General features: G+C 48.2%; 1 protein-coding gene across 1 annotated transcript; it reads right to left on the reverse strand.

Moving 5' to 3' along the window:
• Nucleotides 1-1,329: 1,329 nt before the first annotated feature.
• Nucleotides 1,330-25,038, reverse strand: LOC140910922 (transmembrane protease serine 11A). The gene is made up of 10 exons (XM_073343073.1): nucleotides 25,031-25,038; nucleotides 23,825-23,946; nucleotides 22,576-22,694; nucleotides 20,600-20,667; nucleotides 19,027-19,190; nucleotides 15,372-15,410; nucleotides 6,172-6,349; nucleotides 5,457-5,722; nucleotides 4,226-4,368; nucleotides 1,330-1,491 (listed from the first exon to the last, which is right to left on the reverse strand). The coding sequence occupies exons 1-10, from the start codon at nucleotides 25,036-25,038 to the stop codon at nucleotides 1,330-1,332; spliced, it is 1,269 nt and encodes a 422-aa protein (XP_073199174.1).
• Nucleotides 25,039-26,015: the final 977 nt, after the last annotated feature.

Raw genomic sequence — 26,015 nt, forward strand, 5'->3', positions numbered from 1 at the left:
CTCTCTCCTCTGGTGTATATTACTGACGGCTGGAGGTGGGACGTCATTGATCTAGCAACTTGTCGGCTATCTAGCAAGTGACAGGGCTGCTCAGCTCCCCAGGGGGCAGAGTTAAGGTGAGACACTGGGGAAAATATGGGGATTCACCGGATGCCCAGTGCAGAGCACGTGTGCTTGACACACCGGCACATAGAGCCTCGCAGTAGTGGAACTGCTCCACAGTAGTGAGAAGCAGAGGATTAGGGGGTTTTAAAAGGCACAGGAGAAATGGCTGTTTGAGATGAGGAGTGCAAGGGCTGGCCTGTATCCCAATTCATGCCCAGCAATGGGATACAGACTCTCCTCCCTCCACCCCATCAGGAAGCAAAGTAGAAGCTAAGAGGTTATTTAGACTGTGAGCGCTTTGGGGCAGGGACTGTCTGCTATTCTTGGTTGGCTCTTGGGCACTACTGTGATGCACATGATCAATAAGTACGGTCTCCTGGGTCAAAGCTCCTCCCCCAGGAAGTTCAGCCACATTGGAGGTGGGTGTTCCTTTTTGCTGGTGGGAAGCTCTGTGTGTTAATTACACACTGGCCAAGGATTTCTGTGTGTGGCATAACCGAGTTCACAAGTGGCCTCCCTGGCCATCCGTTGAGTACCTCCAATAGAATGTGCTCAGTGACACAGCCCCATGTAGCGCGGCAGGAGAAGACAGCCCTACCTGCCTTTGGTTCGAACAGGCTTCTGGTGCCAGTAGGGATGGTGCTGTTTAAAGTCAAGTGCTGTGGCCTACTGCTAATGCCCTGTGCTGCCATGGAGTAAACTTTGGTTGATTTCCACCGCTGTGGTGGAGTAATGCAGGAGGCCAGGCACTCGGCAACTGGAGGGAAATGCTGTGGATCAATCACAACCTGTCCAGGTGACTGACGATTTGCGCCGATGGGCTCCAACCAAGGGGGCGTTTTGCTCAGCTAGGAAAACCATGGCCAAGTCATCTGATCCCAGCAGGAGGTGTGTAGCATAGAGGGTGGAAAGCAGGGTTATTCTCAGTCCTGGGTTGAGGATGCAGAATAACCTGCCTTTCCTGGAAGCAGTAGATACACTTTCCTAAGTGGTAAATCAGTCAGCAGTTTGTGCTCCTTGTGCAAGTTTGATTGAGTCTGTTCCTCTCCTTCGACAGGCCAGAGCAATTCAGTTCAGAGACGAGTAACTGAGCGGTAGGAATGTCACCACAAGCTAAGCCGGCGCTTGCTTTGGACAGTAAACGAAGCATAGACTGGTAAAGAGTGTTGTGGAGTTCCTGGCTTGTGTACCCAGCCTGTGCAGTTTAACCCACTTGTGACTCCTTCAGAGGCCAGTTTTTGCAGCGATCCAATCCCGATAGTAAGTCACTCGTGTGTAGACGCCAGGTTTATTTTTTTTAGCACATTCGTCTCCCCAGCTCACTATTCCAACAAGGAACCAGACTCCTCTTCTATCTTCAGTGACCAGAGGGCCACCAGAGTCACCCTACAGGGGAGAGAAAGGTGGAATTCAGCAGGAAGAAACTGAGAGCAAAGCAGGTGGATTTATTTAAATATTAAAGCAAATCTTAAAGCCAATTGTTCAAATTCATTTACTACATAAGTAACATCACACTTGAGAATAAGGTCACAGGCTGCTGGCTGGTGGGTAAGTTATTTCTGGTATTCCTGAAGGACTTTTTCTATCAACTTCGCTGATAGAAGCTATATCTTCCCCTCTCAATATATGCAAGGTGAGCAGAGGAGCTATGTATTCTTTCATCCTCTGGCGGGAGACTTACTCCAATAGTATGGTGTCATTTTATCTTTACACATCAATAAATGAAGAAACATACAGGCATGCTGGGGCCCAGATAATTATGTAGATTGGATACACACAACGTGCAAGCCTTGGCTACATATACACGCGGCTGCTCTGGCCAGGTTCTATTGGCTTCTAAATCATGGAATACAGTGAGCACCACTGGAAGGCTCACAAACTATTTTAAGGGATATTACCCTATTCCTAGCCACTAACACGCGCCTTTTAGGAGTCAGTTAAAATCCCAGCTTTGAAATGGACGACTTCATTCACTTAGCCCAACATTTTCAAATCTAGCAACACAGAGTTAGTCTCCTACCTTAGGCACCGAAATGAAAGAGACCCGTTTTTCAGAAGTGCTAAGCACCCAGAGCTCCTTAATGTAGCAAACCGGATGGTCTCGTGCCCTCTGTGAATCCATCTACTTTTACGTAGATGCCTAAATACCGATTTAGGGCCAACATTTTCAAAAATAGCAGCCTAAATTCAAGCTCCTGTATCCTTACTGAAGTCGTTCAATAGGTGACGTGATTTTCAGATGTTCCTAGCACACAGCAGCTACTCTTGACTTCAGAAGGAGCTGTTGGGTACTCAGCACTTTTGAACATCAAATCAACTACTTAAGTGTCTAAATAAGGCTTTAGGAACCTAAACGTAGGCACTGAGGTTTGAAAATCTTGACCTGATGGCCCTTTCCCTCTTCATTGGTTTCCCCATCTGTAAAAGAGGTGTACGAATTCATACTGACCTAGCCTACAGGAGCACTAAGATTCAATTAATGTTTATGAGCCTTTTGACAATTAAACAGGGTAAATATTTTTGTAATTATCATAACTAGCCAAAGTGAATCCATTTAGGATAAATGAAATAAGTCCTCTCAAACCAGTCAGCTAGCCTGTGGAAATTCACTGCTGCAGAAGGTCTTAGAAGGTCAACTACTGTAGCTGGAATTATCAAAGGACTGGGTAATTCTATGCCCAGCAATAACACCTGTTTCCATGCATGCTTTGATAAAGGTAAATTACGCCCACACTCCAAATTGATCACCTGCCCGGGGGACAGGAATTAATTCATTGGTTCCCAATATAACAGTGGTCAGATCAGCCAATCTTATATAATGGGCTAGCCCCAGGATCCACAAGTGAATGCAAGTATTTATTCATGTAATTACAAACTTAAAATACATGTTTTAGATTGCAAGCTCTCTACGGTTTGGCCCCTATCGTTGAATGGGTTTCTCTAGCGCCTGGCAAAATGGGGCCCTGATCTTAACTGGAACTCCTGGGTACCACTGTCAGCCCAATACTAAAAACAGAGGGTGGGATTTTCAAATGCACTCAGCCCTGGCCTAGCTCTGCTCCTGCTGGCGCCAATGGGAATATTCTCATGGACTCCAGGGGTGCAGAGCTAGGCCAGCACTAAATGCATTTGAAAATCCTGTTCTAAGCTGCCCTCCTAACAGCTGCAGCCAATCCAGCATTGGTGCATCTACCAGATCACAGAGTATACTGCTCTGCAAACTGGAATGTGCAGGGGACGATGATCCTCAGTGTTACTCAGACCCACAGGACAATGGAGATGCCGCTGTCGATTGTGAGAAAGGCATTAAACAGCCTCAGTAGAAATCAACCTTCACTGCATTTATTGAGAAGATGGTCAATGTCATTGTGTGTCCACCTCAAACATATGTTGGTGAAACCTTTATACCTATCACACCCTCATGTATATACTCTCTCTTATAGATATATACACACACACACAAATTATACACACAGGGCCAAAGCCTCACCTGCAGTAAATCAGCCTAGGACTGCGGAAGTCAACGGAACTATGCTAATTTACACCATCCGAAAATCAGGCCCCTACAGTTTTGTCATTACAGTTGTTCAGGGTACATGCCCCATGTTCACTATTGCAAACCCCCACCCCATGGGCACAGAACCTCGCTCCCCCTTCCACCCCGCTGCCCGATCTTCCCTCCCTCCACCCTGCCCCAGCCCCGGCCAGAGCTCAATCTTCCCTGCCTCCGTGGCCCTGGGGCTGGAGAAGTTCTGTGCCCCCCAGTGATTACGGGGCGGGGGGGCTGCTTGCCCCCTCTTGAGCACGTCCCTGCCCCACCCCCTTATAGTCTCCTATTTCTTTCTTTGCGTCATCCCTGGATTTTTACAATCTCCAAAAATAGCAATCTGCTATCATGGGTCTCTTTGGTGCAGATATAAGTAATGTGCTCTGAAGTTGTGGATTGTAATAGACTACCCCTTCCCTCCCCAGCTCCCACAGGAGCTCTGTAAATCAGAACCCTGAGCTGGACGCCGGTGTAGTCTGTTAAAATGCGTATGTTCAGAGACCACCAGGCGCAGGGAAGTATCTGTCTGCAGTTCTCACGCTGATCAGTTCTCCGCATTGATATTAGACCTACCTGGCAAGCATCTATTTCCCCCTCCAAGTATCCAGCACACACCATCCCAGGTGCGATGGCCCCATTGTACACTTCTGCTCTATTGCAAATGTTCGTGTCTATGATCTTCACTTCCGCTTGCCGGAGATTATTAATGCTTGAACCTAAAATGGGAAAGAAAGGATTTAGAATTTACAAATGGGTTCTACAAGCCAAGGCCTGGGGGGAGCAGGAGGAGCTAACAAATGCTCAGCTTCCATTTCAGCGCCTAAAGGAAGTGGCCAGGTTGACACTTTGGGAAGAGAACAGTTTATCCTCCTTCGGCCTCTCACTTGCCCCAAACCCAGCTGCCACTTCAGCATCCATCCCCACAGGGCGCCTTAATCCAAGTCCCCCACCCCATTCATTTTTTGACCTCACCCCTCTAATATAATGGACACAGGGATTTCTGGTGCCGAGGTCCCAGCTGTGCACTGTGGGGAGTTAATACATGTCTGTGAGATCAGAAAGCCCCAATGAGAATATGGTTTTGGACAATCCATGATTACAGCGAAAGTCTAATATAGGTATAAACCAACAATGCTCTTAAGGTTTAGCGTTAAGTCCCACTGATGTCAATCTGTCTTAAAGTTAAGCATGTGCTCAGTGGTTAAGTGAAGAGAACTTCTAGGGCAAATTTAAAGGTTCTGGAAGCTAGATAACACCAAGCCGATGCCAGATGTATAAACAAAGTCAATGGGACAGAAAGGAAGCTGGTGACTGAATGCATGAATGAAATGTGCTTAGCCTTGCTAATGGCATAAACAGCAACGGGGGACTCTTTTCTCGTCCTTGCACTAGTGGCTTGCAGCTCTGCCATGTCCCAGAAAATGCCGAATACAATGAACTGAGCCAACCTGCATATAACACGCAGATGCTCAGCCTGGTAATTGATTTGAAGGTCGGATGGGACCATTCTGATCACCTGGTCTGACCTCCTGTAAAACTTCACTCAGTGACTCCTGCAGTGGAAAGAATTATTCTTTGAGCCCAACAGCTGCTGGTCGAGCGGGGGTGTCTCGTTTAGAAAGATATCCAATCCCGATTTAAAACCTTTGTGTCAGAATGAATGTCCCACTTCCTTTGGTAAGCTGTGCCAATGGCTAATTAGCCACCAGACTAATCAGATAAGAAATCACGTTCACTTGCATAATGAACTGAAAATGAACTAAAAACATAACGTCATGGGAGGGCTCTTTGAGGAGACACTCACCTTCATTCCGTAAAGCGCCCCATCCCGTGACAAAGCAGGTAGTGTTATGTGGGAAGACGTAAAATTCCTCGGGGAGACAGACCATGCGAATGACATTTGTAAATTCCACGGGGGAGGAGAGCTGCACAACAGCGATGTCATAATTGTGGTTTTGAACGGCATCAGAGTATTTTTCATGAATGATGATGTTGCGGATGGATCTTCTGCTTTGCGGAGGCCTTATGACAGTTCCAAAGCTAGCCGTCCACCTACTGGGATTCTGTTGTCTGAAAGAGATACAAGATTAGATCACAGGCATACACAGACAATTTTTCAAAGAGCTCAGCTCCCAGTTAGGCACCCAAATGCAGAGCTACATGTGTTGGGAAGCACAGAGCTTGGCCAGAACACTGCTGTGCTCCAGCAATCCCCTGAGGGATGTTGCCAGCTGGTATAAGTTAGAACAGCCCCAAGGTTGCTCTAACTTGCACTGGTGGCTGAATTGACACCGAGCAGCCCGAGGGCTGGGCGGAATTGAAAGGTAGAATACAGCCATCTTTGACTTCCACCACCTCTCAGGTCTCTTCCCAGGCACAGCTCAGAGCCAAACTGAAGGATCAGAACCTGGATACATCTAGGGGTTCTGTTTTGGTTCCAAATGTCACAGAATTCCAGATTGGTGTCTGTAAGGGCACACAGTCTTTTACAGCATCCTTTCTCCAAGCTGGGATCTTACCCTCTAAAGCAGTGAGCTGCAGTTATAAGCCACGTGTTACTGATCAGCGTTGCACCGCAGCGGTGGATACCGCTCAGCTGAAGACTAGCCTGCCATGGCCACTCGCCAACCTGGGCAGAGATGCCTCCCGTTATTCTGTTTGCGTAGGAAAGTGATTTACTTGTTCGTATCCCACAACCTATCAAAGAAAGGACCGACTTAGCTGGACTGCTCCCCAGGAAAGAAAGACAGGCTTTTGTTTGGTGTATGTTCCCAGCATGCTGAATACAAATGGCTGCTTGCATTTTGTTAGTTATAACATAGCTGTCATCAAATGAACAGCATTCAGATAAACAGATATGACACCACAGCTGCACTGATATTCAACCACAGTCACACAGGGTGAGATTTCACACACACACACACACACACACAATATTAGGCACACAGAAGACATACATAGTCAAGTATAATGACAACAAAAACCAAACAAACAATCTTAAAATAAGAATGAACCAAAATATATTGTATTTATAATTATGCCATTTAAATAACCACCCCACCCTTGTATCTAGATGTAAGCAGAGTCAGGATGAGCTCCACCCTGACATCTGGTGGCGAGTCTTGGTGGGTTGTGGAAAAGAACTTCAGGGGCTGATCTCATTTGCATAGGCACACGCCCCCTGCCTGTAGGAGCCCCAGTTTCTCTGTTAGTGGGGCAGGAATAAACTGTTATTATCCTGATTATGTGAATCAAGGAGAGTGGAACTGTACTTGGCCTTTTGTTATGATGGAGGGACTCACCATCAACTAAGCAGCACTCGCTAGGCAAGGGTCATGGGTTCCAACTCCCAGTGAATGGAGAGAGGCTGGGGACAGGTATTAATATACTTGGTGGTATGGGCCCCTTGGTGAGGGCCTTACATGCTAATTGCACTTCCTCCTGTCTCCACTGTGGCATATCAGAGCTAATTTTGATTCTATGAGGAGTCTAGTTACAGGCTGCTGAGCTGAATTCACTTTGGGCTAATGGTGTACCAGCACTGAGGCTCCCCTACTACAAACTGAAATCACAAAAGAGCTGAACTGACTAAGAGCTGAAATCACTGAGCGTCGTGTTAAGTAGTGGGGGAGCCTGAAGATATATTGTGGAGCAGTTTGTGGGACGGCTGGCAGAGCGGAGCGGCTGGTGGAGCGGAGCAGTTTGTGGGATGCCTGGAGCAGCTCATGAGGTGGCTGGCAGAGTGGAGCCCCATGGAGAGGTGGGGCCATCAGCTTTCGACCACGTAAGGTGCCCCTTTACTCTCCACCCCCATCTCCACCCAGGTTGGGAGGTAAAACTCTGCAGATAAACTTTCGAACTCTGGGGCTCCCCTGACCAGGGACAGAGACTTTTGGGTCATTGGACTTTTGGGACTTTGGGTGATTTTGGGTTGCTGGACTCAAGGACCAAAGGGAAAGGACACGCCCCAATTTGCTTGGGGTGGGGTTGTTTTTGCTCATGGGTTGTGTTATGAATCCTGTTGGTGGTGTTTCCCCAACATAATGCCACATTGTTTCTCTCTGTTATTAAAAGGCTTTTTGCTACACTCAGACTCTGTGCTTGCGAGAGGGGAAGTATTGCCTCTTGGAGGCGCCCAGCGGGGGTGGTATATATTTGTCCCAGGTCACTGGGTGGGGGCTCGAGCCGGTTTGCATTGTGTTATTGGAATGGATCCCCTAGATACTGAACCGGGCCCTTGTTGCTGCCAACTCTGACGGGCAGAAGGGTTACATAAACATATTAATCCTCCCATCTAGCTGCATAAAGAAAAACAACATTATTATTATAAATAATGAGAAGATCTCTTAAAGAATAGTAAAAACATTTAAAAACTAAATACATATCTAAATCATAACCCAGAAGTAAAACACAGTTGCAGGTAGGATTAATCTGTATACATGGATTTAACCAAAATAAGCTAAACTCCGTCTACTATTGCCCATTTCCTGTAAGGTCAACATTTGTCTGGAGGATGTAATAAATATGGATTTTTGTAGAGATCTATTAAAGTATATTTTGTATAACTGATTGTGTCAGGTCTTGAACTGAGCAAATAATTGATTTTTAGATTTGGGGACTGAACTAAATATCCACTTCGATGAGAAACAAAACCAAAATATTTTCAAAATTTTTCATCAACTCAAAAGATGTGTTTGAATCAATAACAGACCTGAAATGTTTTTGTCGATTCAAAACTTTGTTTTTTAGTTTTTGTTTCAATTCAGCGGATTTGGGAGGGGGGGGTTGGTTTTGGTTTGGGAGGGGGGAAGAGGTCTGACAAAAGTGGGAATTTTCTGAAATATTTTTATGATTCCTATGCACGCCTCAGTTTGCCTCTGTACTTTGCATTGCTACCGAATGGCTACACAAGAGTTAAAAAGCTGCTCTTGGGGCAAAGCAGGAGACATAAAGTGTTATGTCATGTAACAGTCTGGGGTGGAATGAGTGGGTCGGTAAAGGACTGGCTGAAACCGACACATATCAATGGCGGGTTCACAAAGATAACAGAAGCCCCAAGAACTGAGCAACTGACACTTATCCAAGGGACGCCCTGGCAGATGGAACTCAGCATAGGCCTGCAGGAACTGGACAGAGAAGTGTCATGGGGCTGAGATAAGGGCTGGCTTTTGGGAGAGAGACGGCAGCTCTCACTTGGGACTGACAGAGAGAGATGGCAAGCCAGAAGGACTCCCTGGCAGCTTTGCTGGGTGGAAAGCTGGCTTGGCCAGAATGGACTCTGTCTATTTCTCCGTGCTAACCTAAGGACTTGCCAGTGCTGTGTTCGAGGTGACTAATAAATCCTACTCTGTTTTGAAAAGGCTGCCTGGGGTCACAGCAAATGTTTGCTGAGGTGCACTGGTCCCTGAAGAGTGTGAAAGTCTCAGACCAGGAGTCTATCTCAGCTGGTCTCGCTAGGCAGAGCTCATGATGTGGGGCAGGAAGGATGAGCCCAAAAGCTCAGTCTCTGAGGTGGTGAGGCCATACGGCCAACCCTTGTGGGTCGACCGTCTGGCTGACTGACAGGTTTCCTCCAAAGGGCTATTTAAAAGCTGGCTGCAGCACAGATCCGGTGGACGGAGTTCACCCTTTTTGCATATTATCTTAATTGCCCAAATTTGAATTTGAAATGCCATTTCAAGATGAAAAGTCAGAACAAAACAACAATCTGAAATGAAACATTTCTTTGAATTTTTTTCCCATTGTTTTCCCAGCCACAAGTATTTGTTGACCCAAATTCACAAATAATTTGGGAGCACGGAGGGCGGGGGGGGGCTGGAGGGAAGGGCATTTTTTGACAAAAAAAACTATCGGTCGAAAATGTTTTGCCCAGCTCGAGTCAGGTCACGTTTAACTTAAAATTCAGGTGTTATAAGAGCACGCCTTTGTAAAATGAACAGGAATGTTTTCATTATGGTTTTTTAAATGGAAATTGCAATGGAACTCTTATTAAACTGTGTCTGCAACCTCAATACTGCAGGATAGCCAGATGGTGGAATTGAATGGAACCCAATTCTAAAGAAGAGTGAAACTGACTAGTCTATCTTCATTGCCTAAGCTTAGCAAAAGGCAAAAAGCGACGTAAATTAGATGCTTAATATTCTTTGGGTTTAAATCCTATCGGGAGTCCTGAGTAACTGATGTAAAGATTACGTCTAAGTGCCTGACTTGGCCTTCTGTACTCCTGGAGTGCTAGCTAACTCTGCAAGTCATTCACTAGTGAGCTCTATGCCAACTGAAGAGTCACGTACTGCTCAACGGGAGTGAAGTCAGGCCCCAGAATAAACCACTGCTCACAGACATTGTCCCTTTAAACTTATGCCTGTAGAAACACATGCCTGAGGCAACAGAAGGCTCTTGCACCATATTGTGTAGCCAGAGGTAACCCTGGGCAGAGACGCTTTCAGCAACAGTCTCTGTACAGTATGAAGATGGTGCCAGAGCTCCGTCAGCCAGTGGTTCAGACCTGAGACCCCATCTCCAAGTACCACAATAGGCCTGCCTTGCCGAGAGGCACCGGGGTGCAAAGAATGGGGCAATGAACTAGACAAGCGTTCAGGTGACCTGGGTTCTAGTCCCATCTCTGCCACTTGCCTATTGTATGACCTAAGTCACTTTACCTCTGTTTCCTCTCTCTCCTTGTGTCGACACAGACAAAGACCTGCCTCTTAGTCTGTGCTTGTACAGCACCCCACACAATGGGGCCCTGATCTCAGCTAGAGCCTTTAGCCCCTGCTGCAATACACAACAGCAACAGGGGTCTGGGTGATCCCCAAATAAAAGCTATGACCTCAGCCTTTTCTCTGTGACCTGTGTAAAGGCTTGGCTTTCTCTTCCTCCACAGTGAAGCTATATTTGGTCCCACATCCTCTATGTCTAAGTGTGCCCCCTGAACATCACCTTTCCCATTGTCCCCCAGACCTCAGTCAGGTACGGTATGCTGCGGGTCAATGCCCAGGGTAGAATGCTGACATCTCCAGAGCATGCATCAGCACCGGTTATGTAAAAGCTGCCAGCCCAAGCTGAACTGGGGCGGCGGGGCCAAGGTTGGTCACTCTGTCCTCGGAGTCACTGCTCAAGGCTTGACTGAGAGTTCTCACGGAACCGAGAGCAAATGCGGCACTAGCATCAGGGAGACGCATTATCAGTCCAGGGTGAGCACTAAGCCCTTCACGAAACCAGAGTGCTCTGCCTGAAAGAAGACATCGAGGCCTACTGCTGTCACTCGGGGGCTGCACCTTTACCACCGGGAGCAGCAATGGGCCTGGGGCAATCGGAGGCTTCAGTCAGTTGCTCCTGGAGGCTGGTTGTATACCGGGTGAGAAGTGGGATGCTCAGCGCTTTGCTGGCAGTAATTACAAACCAGGGAGGAGCTGTGTCAACCACCAACAGGGTATGCACCATGGCAAGCAGGACTTCAAAGCCTTGGGCCCTCCAGCCATCTCAACGCATAAGGTCTAGCTGACACCTTAGGATGTGCCAGGGTGAGCAGTGTAGATCCAGCAAGCAGTGTATATACAGATGCTCATGGCTGGATCTGCAGAAGTGCTCAGTACCCAGAAGCTCTTATCAGCATCTACCTGGGACTCAGAACTGTGGGCAACTCCCCCTGCAGAGAGGAGACCATGTCGACATTTGTGAACCAATCTCAGAGCTGTCTGGTCCTTTTCGAGGCAGCCGTATCTGCTCAGGAGAGGCACAGTCCAGTCTGCATTTGGAACTGGAGCTGGCTGGGAATTTTTCAGTGAAACTTCTTTTCCTTTGGAAAATCCTGATTTCTTAAAACCAAAACGTTCATCAGGGTGTTGTCTCAGGTCCAGGATGGAATTGCTATGGGTGTGAGACACGAACCCCATCATCACCCCAGAATAACCAGGGGCATGATGTTTAGAGCCAGGAGCAGCAGAAACTCCGTAAAAGTGTGTGTTGGGGGGCACTGGCATCCAAACTGTGGCCCCCGCCCGTTCCCCCAAGATCCCGCCTTCCGCTCACTCCTTTCTGCCTCCTCTCTCCCATTTCTCACCCTTACGGACAGTAAAAAGTGGGAGGGCTATGTCTTTCCACTCTTAAAAGTGATGGGGCCATGACCCCCCCTGGCCGCCCCAGTTCTGGCACCCCTGAATAGGGCAGTCAGCTGGGACGTGGGTGACTCGGATTCTAGTCTGTGCTCTGCCAGATATAGATCAGGGTCTTGAACCCACATCCCAAGGGAGTGCCTGGACCACCAGGCTGTTGGCTATTCTGGGGTGCTGCCCCTCTCATTTGTTTCTGAAAAGGTTCAAGAAGCCTTGGTTTCATTCCAGTGCAGAACAGGAAATCCCACACCATTTTCATGGGATGGGAAAACCATTTCTTGCTCAGCTCTATGGGGAACAGCTCTCAAAGTCAGAATATAAAACCTGTCCAGGCAGTACAGTGCCATCCAAAGCCGGGCGGAAGCCAAGGCTCCAAGGAGGAGCTGAAAATTCTCAGGACATCTGTGGTGGTGCAGTCATCAGCCTCAGTCAGCACGAACATGCAAGTCCCAAGGGCTGGGAATGCCTGTCCGGTGGACTGACCCAGCTGGTACCCAATGTCAAGCCACTAAACAAGGTAGAGTTGTTGTGGGGAGCAAGGTGGACGTGCATCTACTGCAGCCAGTTGTAGCTAATCAGTGGAGCTCCTTCACGACCAGAGTCGGAGAGGAACCAGCAGCTGGAGCAACAGGGGATGCCTCCACCCCACTTCAGGGACGGCGATGGATCCAGCAGTGGTAGGATAGCCACCTTGAAAGCTCTCACCTTGGTCACACACAGCAGCACGGTACGGTAGCTAGATCGCCGGACAGAGGCATGTTCTCCAAAGGCTAACCTCTGCAAAAGATAGATCCCTGTGGGGACAGATAGCTCCAGGCAGGTAGGTCCATGCCTCTCAGGGGAGTGTTCATGATGGCACCTCACCAGCAGGTGGCCTACACCTCCACATATTTGTATGAGCAAAACAAAAATACTTCCCTCCCCATCCCCCAACAAAGTTTTAGGAACAAACAAGCAGAGTGGCAGGCTTCCAGCACAGAGGAGCGTTTCCCCAGGCGGCAGCAGGGAGGAGGGATGAACCAAGCAATCAAAGCAGCAGAGTAAAGGACTCTCCCACCGTCACTGGGATGGGTGGGGAATTATGAGCCATCACGGCTCTTACATACCATATCTGTTAGCTAGCTCAAGAGCTCAGGACCAGGACCTGCATCCCAGCACGTACATGAAACACGGTGCTGCGAATGGGATCTGTCTGCAGGCACTGTGTCCTGAAAACCTGTATGGCAGGTACGTCCGTTCTTTTCCATTACTGCAGAGTCCCCGAGCTAGTAACTATGCACAATGGAGAATAAAACCTAGTATAGAACTGCGAAAAATGACACTGTCAAGTCCATGAATTGTGAACAGCTGGGAACTACTTCAACCATAGTTACTGAAATTGCAACACCCCACCTAACTACAAAGAGATGTGCCAATAGTCTAACTACAATGCTGAATAATAATATGGCATAAAGACAATCAAGTCCAAAGGCTATGGGCTTGATGCAAAGTCAGTGGAAGTCTTTCCGTTGACTTCAGTGAGTTTTAGATCAGGCCCTATTGATGCAATGTATACTGTACATTTCCTAGCTAGGGATTCCTGCAAATAAATCCTTCACTTCTTGAGTCAGCAGGTACAAATAATATCGGTTACATTTGTCGCCAGAAGAAAATCAATCTCCCTGTCCCTCGTGTGATTATTAATGGCTAGTGTGACAAAGTTCCTCCTCTACCTTGGTGGGTCTTGCACTTATTGGCGGATTTGCTCACCTCGGAGATTCACGGCAGCCCTCAGTTTGGCCATTTTCGTGAACCCACAGTCCAGGTCAATTCCTCCTGTGTCTGACCAGGAGCTGGGAGGTTTGGGGGGAACCCGGGCCCGCCCTCTACTCTGGGTTCCAGCCCAGGGCCCTGTGGACTGCAGCTGTCTAGAGTGCCTCCTGGAACAGCTGTGCGACAGCTACAACTCCCTGGGCTACTTCCCCATGGCCTCCTCCCAACACCTTCTTTATCCTCACTATAGGACCTTCCTCCTGGTGTCCGATAATGCTTGTACCCCTCAGTCCTCCAGCAGTATGCCTTCTCACTCTCAGCTCCTAGTGTCTCTTGCTCCCAGCTCCTCACACACACACCACAAACTGAAGTGAGCTCCTTTTTAAACCCAGGTGCCCTGATTATCATAGAATCATAGAATATCAGAGTTGGAAGGGACCTCAGGAGGTCATCTAGTCCAACCCCCTGCTCGAAGCAGGACCAATCCCCAACTAAATCATCCCAGCCAGGGCTTTGTCAAGCCTGACCTTAAAAACTTCTAAGGAAGGAGATTCCACCACCTCCCTAGGTAAGCCTGCTTTAATTGATTCTAGCAGCTTCTTGATTGGCTGCAGGTGTTCTAATCAGCCTGTCTGTCTTAACTGTTTCCAGAAAGTTCCTGATTGTTCTGGAACCTTCCCTGTTACCTTACCCAGGGAAAAGGGACCTACTTAACCTGGGGCTAATATATCTGCCTTCTATCACTCTTCTGTAGCCATCTGGCCCGATCCTGTCACACTAGAATGTGCTTGGATCCTGTTTTTAAACACTACAGTTTGACTGGAACACTGAAGAATGGATCTAGGGCTGGGAGGCACTGAAAATATATGCCAGGGAGTAATTTTGGCTTATGTTTAGCAGAGATCAGGGCCCCTAGAGATTGTGCCAGGCCCTGTACAAACACAGAAAGAGTCCCTGCCCCACAGACCTTAGGGTCTAAACAGACGAGGTAGACAGACTGGGAGACAAACAGTATTATTATTATACATATTTTATAGGGAATCGAGGTCCAGAGAGATTAAGGGGAAGACTTACAGACTTACTCTCACACTTAACGTTAAGCATGGGGGTAGGCCCGTTGAGTGGATGCTGGGGAAGCCCTACAGTCAGAGGTTGGGAGGAGCAAAGGGCCATCTCTCCAGACCCCCTCTAAGGCCCAGGAGAAGAGGAAAGGAGCTAGCCAACATTCTGGCATGAAGGCCACCCCCTAACACATCTAAACGACCAGGCGAAAGAGCAGCAATGGCAGCTGGGAGGAGCAGCAAGGACCAAGAAGGCCTCCTGACTCTTCTACATGTCCAAGAGGCAAGAAGCAGGACACTTTCTGTCTTTCATCAGCACTAAAGTCACCTGCCTTCTCTTAGGGGAGACCTCTCAGGAGCCCACAGCCACCAGGAGACGCAAGCTTGTCACCGTGGAAAGCTTGTCCCTACTTCTTCCTAAACAACACAGGTCATCCCCTGTGGCTGAAATGGAGGTAAGTCCCCATGTAGACAATGCCTAGGTACTTATATGGCCCCCGCATCACCCCTCTGTCCAAGCACCTAGTCCTACAAGCCCTACAGTGCCAACCCAGCTACAAGAAAGTGAGCTGATTTCTCTTCTGCCTCATGCATCCTCAACAGAATTGTTACCTGAATTTCAGCTGTGTAATATCCTTTCCGGGTGCCAGGCTGACCTGCAGATTTTATAGCACAGTCAGTCAGAAGAATCACCTTTCTGCTTGTAGACTGAGCACACGTCATGTAGAAATCACTGAAACCCAGAAAGCATGACATGTCTCTAAGGACCATTAATAAACGGCTTGTACTTACAGTTGTTGAAAAGGTGTTCTCCATTTTCCTTCTTCATCCCTGAAATGAAACACACAGCAGACAGTCAGAACAGCTCACACTTACTGTCCCAGTTGGTCAGGGTGGATTTCCTTAAAGTCCTTGCGGGACATAAGTGATGATTGTTTTGGAGCGCTGCCGGGAGTATTGTAATAGGAGACCAATGAGCATGCCTTACTATTTGTGGGGATTTCGCAGTTAGTAAGTCTATTTGGGACTTGATTAGGCTACTGTGGGGTTCCCCAAAGTACAAGCCCTCAGATAGTCACTTGGCTTGAAGAGCGATCTTGGATGGAGTGTCTGTAAGTGCTGGTCTAAAGTAACCCTGTAAATGCAACCAACTGCAAAGATAAGCATGGTATAAAACCCTAAATGGATTAGTTTAGACAAGATAAGGCTGGAAGTCACTGACATCATCATTTGCTGGATCCAAGTTGTAATCAGCTACTGATCTTTCTTCTAGAAAGTTTACATGCTAATCTAATGAATGGACACCCCTATTTGCTCTCCCTCATAATACTAGAACAACAGGGCAATCAATTACATTAAAGGTGGCAAATTTAAAACTGATACAAGAATTCCCCCACCACACACACATATAATGCACAATTAATCTGTGGAACTCATTGCCACATGATACCACTGAATCCAGGAGTTTAGCAGTATTCCAAAGAGGGTTAGAGCCATTTATATGTATAATGAGACCATGCAGAGGTATATTAGATAGGAAACATACATAAGGGACATAATCTCCTCTGATTCAAGAGATTAACTAACCACTAACTGCCTGGCATAAGGGGAAATTTTCCATACAGACAGATTATTCCATAATGCTTTGTTACAGTAATTCTTCCTCTAGAGCATCTGATATTTGCCACTGTTGGAAACACGATACTGGGCTAGATGGATTCCTGACCTGATCCAGGGCAGCAATTCATGTGGTCCTACAAGTTACACAATATGACTAGTGTAATTATCCTGACATTGTTTATGTTGAGGCCCGGATAACCAAGAAAAGCAATTGAAAGATAGCCACTGTACTTCACAGCTATAAAGCTGATCAGATTATGTCTCAGTGTTGCCATTTAAAAAGTAACCATTGCCTGTAATTAGATCATTAAAAAAACTTATCTGGTTGCATGCAACATGTCAGCACAATTAGTTATTTAAACACCCTTGCCAACACCTCACCTCTCAGTATAAAAGGAGCATAATTCTCATTGTAAGCAATCAGACACCCATATGGGAGTGTTACTGTCCAGTGAGAAGGAGAACTACACTCCAACTCATTGCGGGGCGGGGGGGGGGGAAGGGAGGAGCAAATCTCACATGCTGGCCCAGTGGAGTCACTGGCTTCTCTGCTCCGCATGCAAATGTTTCTTCTCTTCCAAGGAGGGCCATGAGGAAACCACGTTAACTGTGTCCAACTCCATTCCTTGGAGGCATTCCATCCATTACAACAGAATGGTGGCTGGCTGTCATCTTGGCCTGGGAAGACCCCAAGATCCAGCAAGCACGGAGTCTGACCCAGTGCTCCTGCATTGTCATGGTTACTCCTGATGCTTCCACATACCCATTCGGCCTGTACCTATCTGCAAGGGATAGTCTAAAATAATGTGGTGATGAAGTGGGGTGGGTGACTCTAGCCCATTAGGGATTAAAGTATTCTTCTAAAACCCTTGATTCCTGTTCCGAGGAGACATGCTTAGATGTGTATTGCTTTATCACAGGACGGAGGGATTGGGTGGCTCCAAGCATGGGGCTGGCTGGGAGTACGGGGAATGGCGGCACTTCATAATGGCACAGGTATTTACGTCTTCTTTCCACCCAGGCATTCACCCTGAACAGGGGGCGGTTCCTCCCCCACAGGAAGAAAGAATAAATAAAGCTCAGCCTGATTCACATGCCAAGACAAGAGCCTAATGTGTTTTTTGGAAGTGTCCTCAGCCTTCAGCAACACAACAGAGGGAGCAAGAAGAGTGGGAAACGGAGATCCTTAAAGTGACAGATCTGAAACATTTGTTCTGTCAAAATTATAACACCATTACTTCTAAAACCAATGGAAGATCTTGCTTCACAATGTATCTGCTTTAAGAATATTCTCTGAAAAGTATTTAAAAAACCAGCTTCTCAGATTAATCCTATTTTCCAGCTTTTCCCTAAAATAAAGGAATCTTCTCAGAGAGTACAAAATGGTCCAACTGCAACATTTGCTGCCTTCTGATAAGCAATCAATCGGACCCCCATGGGGAATATTATGGTCCACTGAGATCAAGAACTAGGCTACAAAACTCATTTAGTAGGGGACTGTCAATAAAGCAGGCAGGAAATTTTTTGATGAAATATTTTTAGATGAAAAATGCCAGTTTGTCAAAAACAAAGCTTTGTGGGACAGGGTCAGTTCTGGCAACTCTCCCACTGTGAACACTTCTGGAAAAAAGGGTCAAAATTGTCAAAAGCTTTTGCTTCAACATTTTCTAAAAACGAAAAATTCTGGTTTTCGGGTTCAAAATAAGTGTTTCAAAAAGTAAACTAATTAGACTAAAAAAAGAGGGGGGGGGAATCAAAACTGAAACCAAATATTTCAATTGACCCAAATCCAACTCTTTGTTTGTTTACCAAAAGCTGAGTTTGACTCTTCATCCTGATTCAAGATAGGAAAATGTTTTGAACTCTCAAAATATATTCATTAGATGAGAAAACAGTTTCTTGCCCAGTTCTGTCAGATGATAACAGTGAGGACAGAAAAATAGGGGCCCTTTTGTGGAATACTGCCAGTTTTGCATCTTTTTAATAGTGTGACAGCTTTATATTTGGGCACCTGACCACAGAGTGGAGAAGTGACCTTTTATTCATTTGAGTCCACACCAAAATTCATTTTTTTCTGTGGCAGGAGACGAAGGACACAAAAACTATCTTCATTCAATATGGAGTTGGATTCTGGGGCTAACTGTGGGGGAAAACAAGTCCAGAAAGGTTTCAGAGTAACAGCCGTGTTAGTCTGTCTTCGCAAAAAGAAAAGGAGTCCTTCTGGCACCTTAGAGGCTAACCAATTTATTTGAGCATGAGCTTTCGCATCCAATGAAGTGAGCTGTAGCTCACGAAAGCTCATGCTCAAATAAATTGGTTAGTCTCTAAGGTGCCACAAGTACTCCTTTTCTTTTTGCGAAGTCCAGAAAAGAAGCTGCAAAACAGGAGACATAAAGTGAACCAACAGGAACACTCTTCCAGAATTTCCTGCACCATTGGTTTAGAAAATTTCAAAGCAGAAGCAAAATGCTCTGAAAACAAAGGAACCTGGAGCCAGAGTTTTTGCTGCTGTAAATCAGTGTAGACCCACTTACTTCAGTTGGGTCATACTGATTTATGTCTACTTAGAATCTGGCCCACTGACTTCAGTGGCATAAGGTAAAGTTGCATCAGCTGGAGATCTGGCCCATGTTTGTATCCTTGTTATAGCTTTATAGTACCCTTCCAGGTTGTCAGCTGATGAGGGTGACAGGGCTGTTTTGGGAAGAGGGAAGAAGGAAACAGCAGGGACTCACATCAGCGCTATAAAACAAATCACATTGCACAGAGGAAAGGGATGGCCCGAGCAGCAAAATCAAGGAGAAAAGGGAAAGCTCAAGAAACTTGCCTGAGAGTTGAAAAGTCGAGGGGTCAATTTCCAAGCCCTCGGTGTTTGTCTGCAGCCGCCTAAGCAAAATGCTCTTGATTCTTTCCGAGAAGGCCTTTCTGTTATCGTTTGAGGCGAATTCAAACATCAGCACAAGCTCCACCACCACTCCACTGGTATCTGGGCTGCAAACCAACATGACATTAAAGACCGAGGTGAGTGAGCACGTTTGCTATTTGTCTTCTCTTTCTACATGGCTTTAGTTTTCATTAGGTCCTCTGGGCCTTACTTGGGGACTGACACACAATAGAAGACAGGGGGATGGGAAGGATCTAAGCAGCTAGCAGGGGATTTTGACTGAGCTCATCCTGTCAGAGTGATTGGGGAGGTCAGTGGGAATCTTGCCAAGAGCAAAGAAAAAGACAGGGGCAAAGGATGATGTTAAGGAGAGCAACATCTGAGGGTGGTGGTGAGGGTGAGCTCAGCACACGACCATGTGGATCATGGTCACAGGGTGACATATGGCCATTGGAACCACGGAGCAGTAACCAGAAGAGGTTTGTGCCCAACAGCTCTGACTGAGGCACCTGGATTAAGTGTGCTGAAGGATGGAACTTCCACCACTTCCCTTGCAGCCTAAATTCACCCTTTCCGAGTTTCACCCGTTGCTCCACAGCACTCTGTGGTTCCCCTCCTTCCTTAGTGACCATGCCCCGGATACGCTCCCCAGCCATTAGTCGGCACTGAATGAAGCTCCATGTATTTAACTCTTTCCTACTTTCCTTGAAAGCCAACCCCCCTCCAGCAACTTCACCACTTCTCTAGCTCAGCACTGAACTCCCTCCCAATTGTCAGTACCTGTGTGGTAACGAAGCGCCTGGACACGCTATTCCCCCAGTGCTCATATCAGTACCACACGGTGTCATCTGTGCTATAGAGCAGCCATAGTCTGCAGCCTGCCTCTCCCATGACGCTGCCTCTGGGTAAGTTATTCAAACCTGCATGGGCTTTTCTTGTTTTTGCACTGCTCTATCACCCTGCATGCACCTCTCCACTTATGAGCATCTGATATAAGGTTCACTGAACCCACTCCTGGGACATCGAGAAGAGAAAGATCCTGTTACTCTGGGCCACTTTGCAGAGCAATCTGGAGACCTTGAACTGGGTCAGGTCCCACTAGAGCTCTCTGCTCCTCTTGGGTCAAGTGGATACCTTAAGTGCTCAATCTTGGCTTCTTGGGGCCATAAAGACACTGTTGTGGGAAAGACAGAGGCACTGGGCCTTCCTCTGACTCCCCCTGCCCTGCCCCCTGTGCAGACACTTATACCAGCTCAGCATGGCAGCCTTTCACACCCATTTTGCACAGGGGTAAGTGACAGCAGAACGGGCAGGGGGCAGCCATAACCCCAGTGACTGCAAACCGTGGAATAGCCTCCAGGCCAGCATCTTGCTGCTGAAAAGTCCTGGTTGATGGCAACAGGATGTGTTTCCCCTGCCCTCCTGCTACCCCAGACTGGGAGAAAGGTTCATCCGAGTGAACCTCAAGTAGGAAACAGACCTGCTGAGGAAGAAAGCGGCATTTCATTTTACATACCGCAGGTTGACGACATGGGACCTGATGTACTTCTTATTGAAAATGGAGGCTCGAAATGTATTGGTCACCTGTTAAAAGGAGAGAAAATGTTTGTGAAACAATACAATCGGGTGTAACAGCAGCGCACTCTCAGCTAAGGCATTCTGTTTGGAGAGCATCCAGAATACAAGACTACAGTGCTCAGGCTCCTAACTCTATCAAAGCCCAAACTTTTTGGCCTGAGGGCCACATCAGATTTCCGAAATGGTATGGAGGGCCGGTTAGGGGAGGCTGTGCCTCCCCAAACAGCCAGGCGTGGCCTGGCCCCCAATCCCTATCCGATCCCCCCTGCTTCTCACCCCCCTGACTGACCCCACAGGACTCCTGCCCCATCCAACCCCCGCTCTCCCCTGACGGGCCCCCCTGGGACTCCTGCCCCATCCACCCGCTCCCTGAATGTCCTTCATTTGACCCAAGAGTCTTGCTTTCAAAGAACCATCCAACTGGCACGGTGCAGTCACAGCCTCCGGACCCCTGCCCCATCAAACCCTTCCTCTCATTCCTGACTGCCCCCCTGGGACCTCTGCCCCATCCAAACCCCCCCCTCCTTCCTGAATGCCCCACCGGGACCCCTGCCCACATTCAACCCCGCTGTTTCCCGCCCTCTGACCGCCCCGACCTCTATCCACACACCCCCCCCCCGAACTCCCCTGCCCTCTATCCAACCCCCCTGCTCCCTGCCCCCTTACCGCGCTGCCCGGAGCGCCCGGACAGGCAGCCGCGCCGCCCGGCTGGAGCCAGCCCCGCCACGGTGCAGCACAGAGCACCAGGTCAGGCCACCGATGGAGCCCAGAGCATGGTGCCGGTGGTGCAGTGAGCTGAGGCCGTGGAGGAGAGGGAGCAGCGGGGGAGGGGTCGGGGGCGAGCCTCCCGGGCCCGGAGCTCAGGGGCCGGGCAGGAGGGTTCCGGGGGCCGGATGTGGCCCGCGGGCCGTAGTTTGCCCACCTCTGCCATAGATGAATGTCCTTCATCCGACCTAAGAGTCTTGCTTTCAAAGAACCATCCAACTGGCATGGTGCAGCCACAGCCCATTCACAGAGCTGACGAGGTTCACTGTACTCAGCTTAACCTCGTTCGAACACATCACAGAGTACAGGGGAGAGCGAGCGCAGTGTTCCCATCAATCAGGACCCCCCCCCCGACGGGTTAGTGAGTTAGGGGATGGCTGCCCTGAGCTATGAATTATGTGCTTTCCGCTCAACAGGAGAGTGTCCACGTGTTGCTTCTGTTCCCATATTCTCAACCGCGTACCCACCCCAGCAGCTGCAGAGAACATATTTGGCCAATTGGCTAGCATTTCATGCCCCCCTGGTTTCTGGCACTGAGATTCAATAGTGAGACACTGATCGGGACTGCACCGTCTAAGTATTCACACAGCACCAGTGTTGGGCTTGAGCCAAAACTCAGTGAAGCCAGTGGAAAGAGCCACACTGATTCCAACGGGCTTTGGATCAGGCCCTCAGTTCCCAAAGCGCTGTTCCAGCATGTCCCAGGCTTGCTGGAAACGAAGTGGTAGTAGCTGTTGTAAGAATACACACATTAAAGATTGTGAGGCACTTAAATACGACTGAAATGGGGCCAGAAAAAGGCCTCAGACAGACAGAATGCCATCCTTTCTATTGGATTATCTTAGCCTGCTTTATAAGCCTTAATGAATTAACCCTGTGAAGGAGGAATTATCATTCTCATTGCTTCCACTGGGAAACTAATGCATGAAGGAATTGAGTGACTTGGGTCACACACCAGATGAATTCCAGAACCAGGAACTGAATGCAAATTTCCTGATTCTTAGCCCTCTTCTTTACCCCCAAGACTATCCTTCCCTTTGGATGGAGCCTGGACACTACGGCCTGGAGTAGAACAGCATCTCATTCCAGTCACGTAACCCAGGACTCTCAGGGACATTCTTGGGGGGAGAAAGAACAATTCTGACTTACCAGCATCTCGATGCTTGTGCTCAGGTCTCTGTATTCTTTTGAGGTGTGCTTGTCAAACTCACGGTTGTACTGGACATTAGTGATTTTAAAGGTCCCATTGTAAAAGTACATATCCTGATCTATAGAGGCAGAGAGAAGCAACGGTCAATGCCTAGGTTACCATTTGGAGATAGGTAGCATGGCAGAGCTAGGTAGCAGATGTCATGGCTCCCAGGCAGGCAGAACAGGACTCTGGGTTTCTGGTTCTAATCTCACTTATTCCACGTCAGTGGAGTTACATGGACTAGATTTGCAGCTGAGCTCTGCTCAGTGCTGTGGGCAAAGGGGGCTCTAAGCCACCTTTAGCTCCTCCAATCCTTGGGCAACCAGAGACTCGCTTTTGTCTTCAGTGTTAAGCTGCTCGAAGGTAGGCCAGCTGCAATAGAGCCCTTAGGGACCACTCTGTCAGCCAGGGATTGGCAGCATACAAGACACACAAGCCACATACCCGTTCCGTCCCAGCACAACCCTTCCCCTCTGCTCCATGCCCTGCTCTGGGATGTCCCTATCCCCAAGAGGGAGCAGTACAGGCAGCATAGAGCTGGCTACACCACCTTGGACTTCCCTGCGCAAGGCTCTGGTCCACAGAGCGGATTCGACCCAGGGTATTGCATCCGAGCCTACATTGATTTCCAACTCTGAAGCAAGACAGCAGAAGGCACTGTGCATCACAGAACCAGAGCTACAGAGTGACTGGAGGCTTTCCCAGCCAGCTTTATCCGCCACTCTGGACAGGATGGGCCACGTGCAAAGTTTATGAATTTGCAATCTCCTTTGAACTAAATGTTGCTCCTTTAGCTGAAGCAGTAGGGGCTTTTGCTTTTGGATCCAGACATCCTAGGTTCAGTCCTTGAAGACAACCCAGTCAGGGACATCATTACATAAAGCACTAAAATAGGAACATAATCCTGCAGTGGCTGGATGCTAGTAGACCTCGGACTTACTGTGATAACTGTCCATCAACCGCTCTACCTGGACCCCAGCGGAGGAGACAGAAATAGAATGGACAGAGATTTTAAATCCCTACTTTAGACAAATGGCTGGTTTTTAAGAGGTGTTTTTAGGAAAGTGCTAATTACACCCTTAGCATGGGATTAAAAGGTCCTAAGTGGGCTTACATCCTGGGGTGAATTCCATCCTTTGTACAACACACAAAGATCACAAGAGTAAACTCCCAGCACGTACAATTCACCAAGACTGTCACACTTACCAAAGAGCAAAAAATAGACAAGCAGACCGATGACTAGTGCCAGAAAGAACACGACTGCCAGAACAATAAGGGCTACCTTCCATGGTTCCAGAAGCTTCATTCTTGTGTCCAGCTGGGTCAGCCTAAGAAGGGGGGAGAAAAAAAAATCAGACTTTGTCATAACTATAATAATGATCCCTGAGCCAGATTGTCTGCGCAGGTAAATTGGCTCAGCTCCATTGACTTCAATGGAGTTACGCTGCTTTACCTGAGCTGGAGATCTGGGCAGTTACCTTCACACACCCCACCTTCTGACGGAATAGCAACAACACTGTGCTTAGCCAGGAGGATGGCTACATGGGTGCATTGGGCATTTCTGCACTCAGAGGAGGCATAAAGGAGGCTCCAGGCGCACATACTGTATCTTTCCTTTCAGGAGCTTTTGAGCTGACATGCACTCTGTAAGGCGCTTACTCTGGACCCAAAGGGCAGACAGGAAATGCTCATTTCCTACACCAAGTCTCTATTTTAGTAATTTAAAAATGAAACAAAATATGCTTTTGTATGGTTTCCCAGCCTTTGTAACATTCGCCTTGTTCTATGATCACTCTCTGTTTATGTCCTATCCAAAGCCGTGGACACCCCATCCTCCAAGCTGAAACGAATATCAGGCAGTCCTGGATGCAGCAGAATGCTTTCAGCTAAACTCAGCTAAAGCAGGGAACTTGTAGCGGGAACTTGCTGGCCTCGCTGTTAGACATTACAGGAGGTGCCCAGAGAGCAAAATAATTGCCTTCTATACCCTAGGGCTGGGAGGGAATCCAGGCTCTGGGGGTACAATCCATGGAGAATGCTGAACACTCAGTCTCTACAGAGGCGCCAGCCACAAATACTGCTCACGTAAGGGCCAGATTGTAGTTGGGACACAAGAGATTGGGAAGGTAAAAGGAGCCTCACCCCCTTGCTCAGGGGCCAGACCAAACTGCCTTCCCTTCTAGTGCCCTCAGGGATGCGAATCAGTCTAAAGGGGGACACAGAGCCTATAGGTGTCAGAGTGGTAGCTGCGTAAGTCTACAGGGCCACCCACCGATCAGCGGACATGGCCCAGGGTGCTCCTCGCACTGCAGTGAAAGGAGTGTAGCCATGAACATGCACTCCCTGTCTGAGTAACAGCGCACGTCGCCGCACTCTGAACAGCTCCGCAAGCTGCTGTGAATGGCGTCTCACTCCGGCATCTCGAGCGGGTGGACCGTGAGCTGTGGGCAGAGCTGATAAAAGTGCCACCAGTGCTATTTTATTGCCCATTTTAGCCCTGAGGCAGGAGTATAATTCTTGTCAGGAGTCCCAGATAATTCCCAACTGCCCAGCTCAGAGAGACAGTTGAAGGGCAGGTTCTGCCAGTCCCACCTCCCTGTCTGAGTCAGACAGGCCAGGCAGACTCCTGTGTGGTGCTCCATATATCATGACCAGCAACATATGCCCTGGCCCCCAGGCAGGCCACTTTATCCAATCTTCTGAAAGCCGCTGTGATGCCAGCCGTGCCATCTATCTGAGGGTTCCTTCCTGAGTCTCCCCTCATACTGCATCAGCCCAGGGCAGCCGTGCTATAGCAAGGGCAGTCGTGTACAAATGAGCAACCTTGAGGCTGGTCCGTTTTGCAGTGATTACACCTATCAGCCTCAGGAGTGCGGAACCACAAAGGTGAGTAGAAGCCACCTTTGCACTGCTCCCCACTCCTGTCTTAGATATTTCTTATTTGGCCCCTCTTCCCTGTAGTATCTGAGTGCCTCACACTCGTTAATGTATTAATCACAATAACCCTGTGAGGTAAGTGTTTATACTGGGGAACTGAGAGACCAAGTGACTTGCTCTAGGTCACACAAGAAGTCTGGATGTGAAAGGGTTTGAACCCAGGTCTCCTAAGTACTCGGCTAGCGCCCTTCCTCGCTAAAGATGCTATGGCCCACCTGAGGACCTGTCTCACAGTACACAACTGTCATTTGAAAAGAGACAAAACGTCTCAAATAATTAGCCAGCGAGTTGCAACCACCTTGAAAAGTCACCCCTAACAATTGTACCTGAGAAGGGGAAGTTACTCCCACACAGATCAGAAACTTTATTTGGAATCCTGACACTGTAGTACTGGATAGTCCTTTTCAACTTAAAAGGGGAAAATCCCTTTTCCCTTGTGGGAGAAGAGTCAAAGTGACTG

This window comes from Lepidochelys kempii, chromosome 4, assembly GCF_965140285.1.
Source record: "Lepidochelys kempii isolate rLepKem1 chromosome 4, rLepKem1.hap1, whole genome shotgun sequence".
NCBI lineage: Eukaryota > Metazoa > Chordata > Testudines > Cheloniidae > Lepidochelys > Lepidochelys kempii.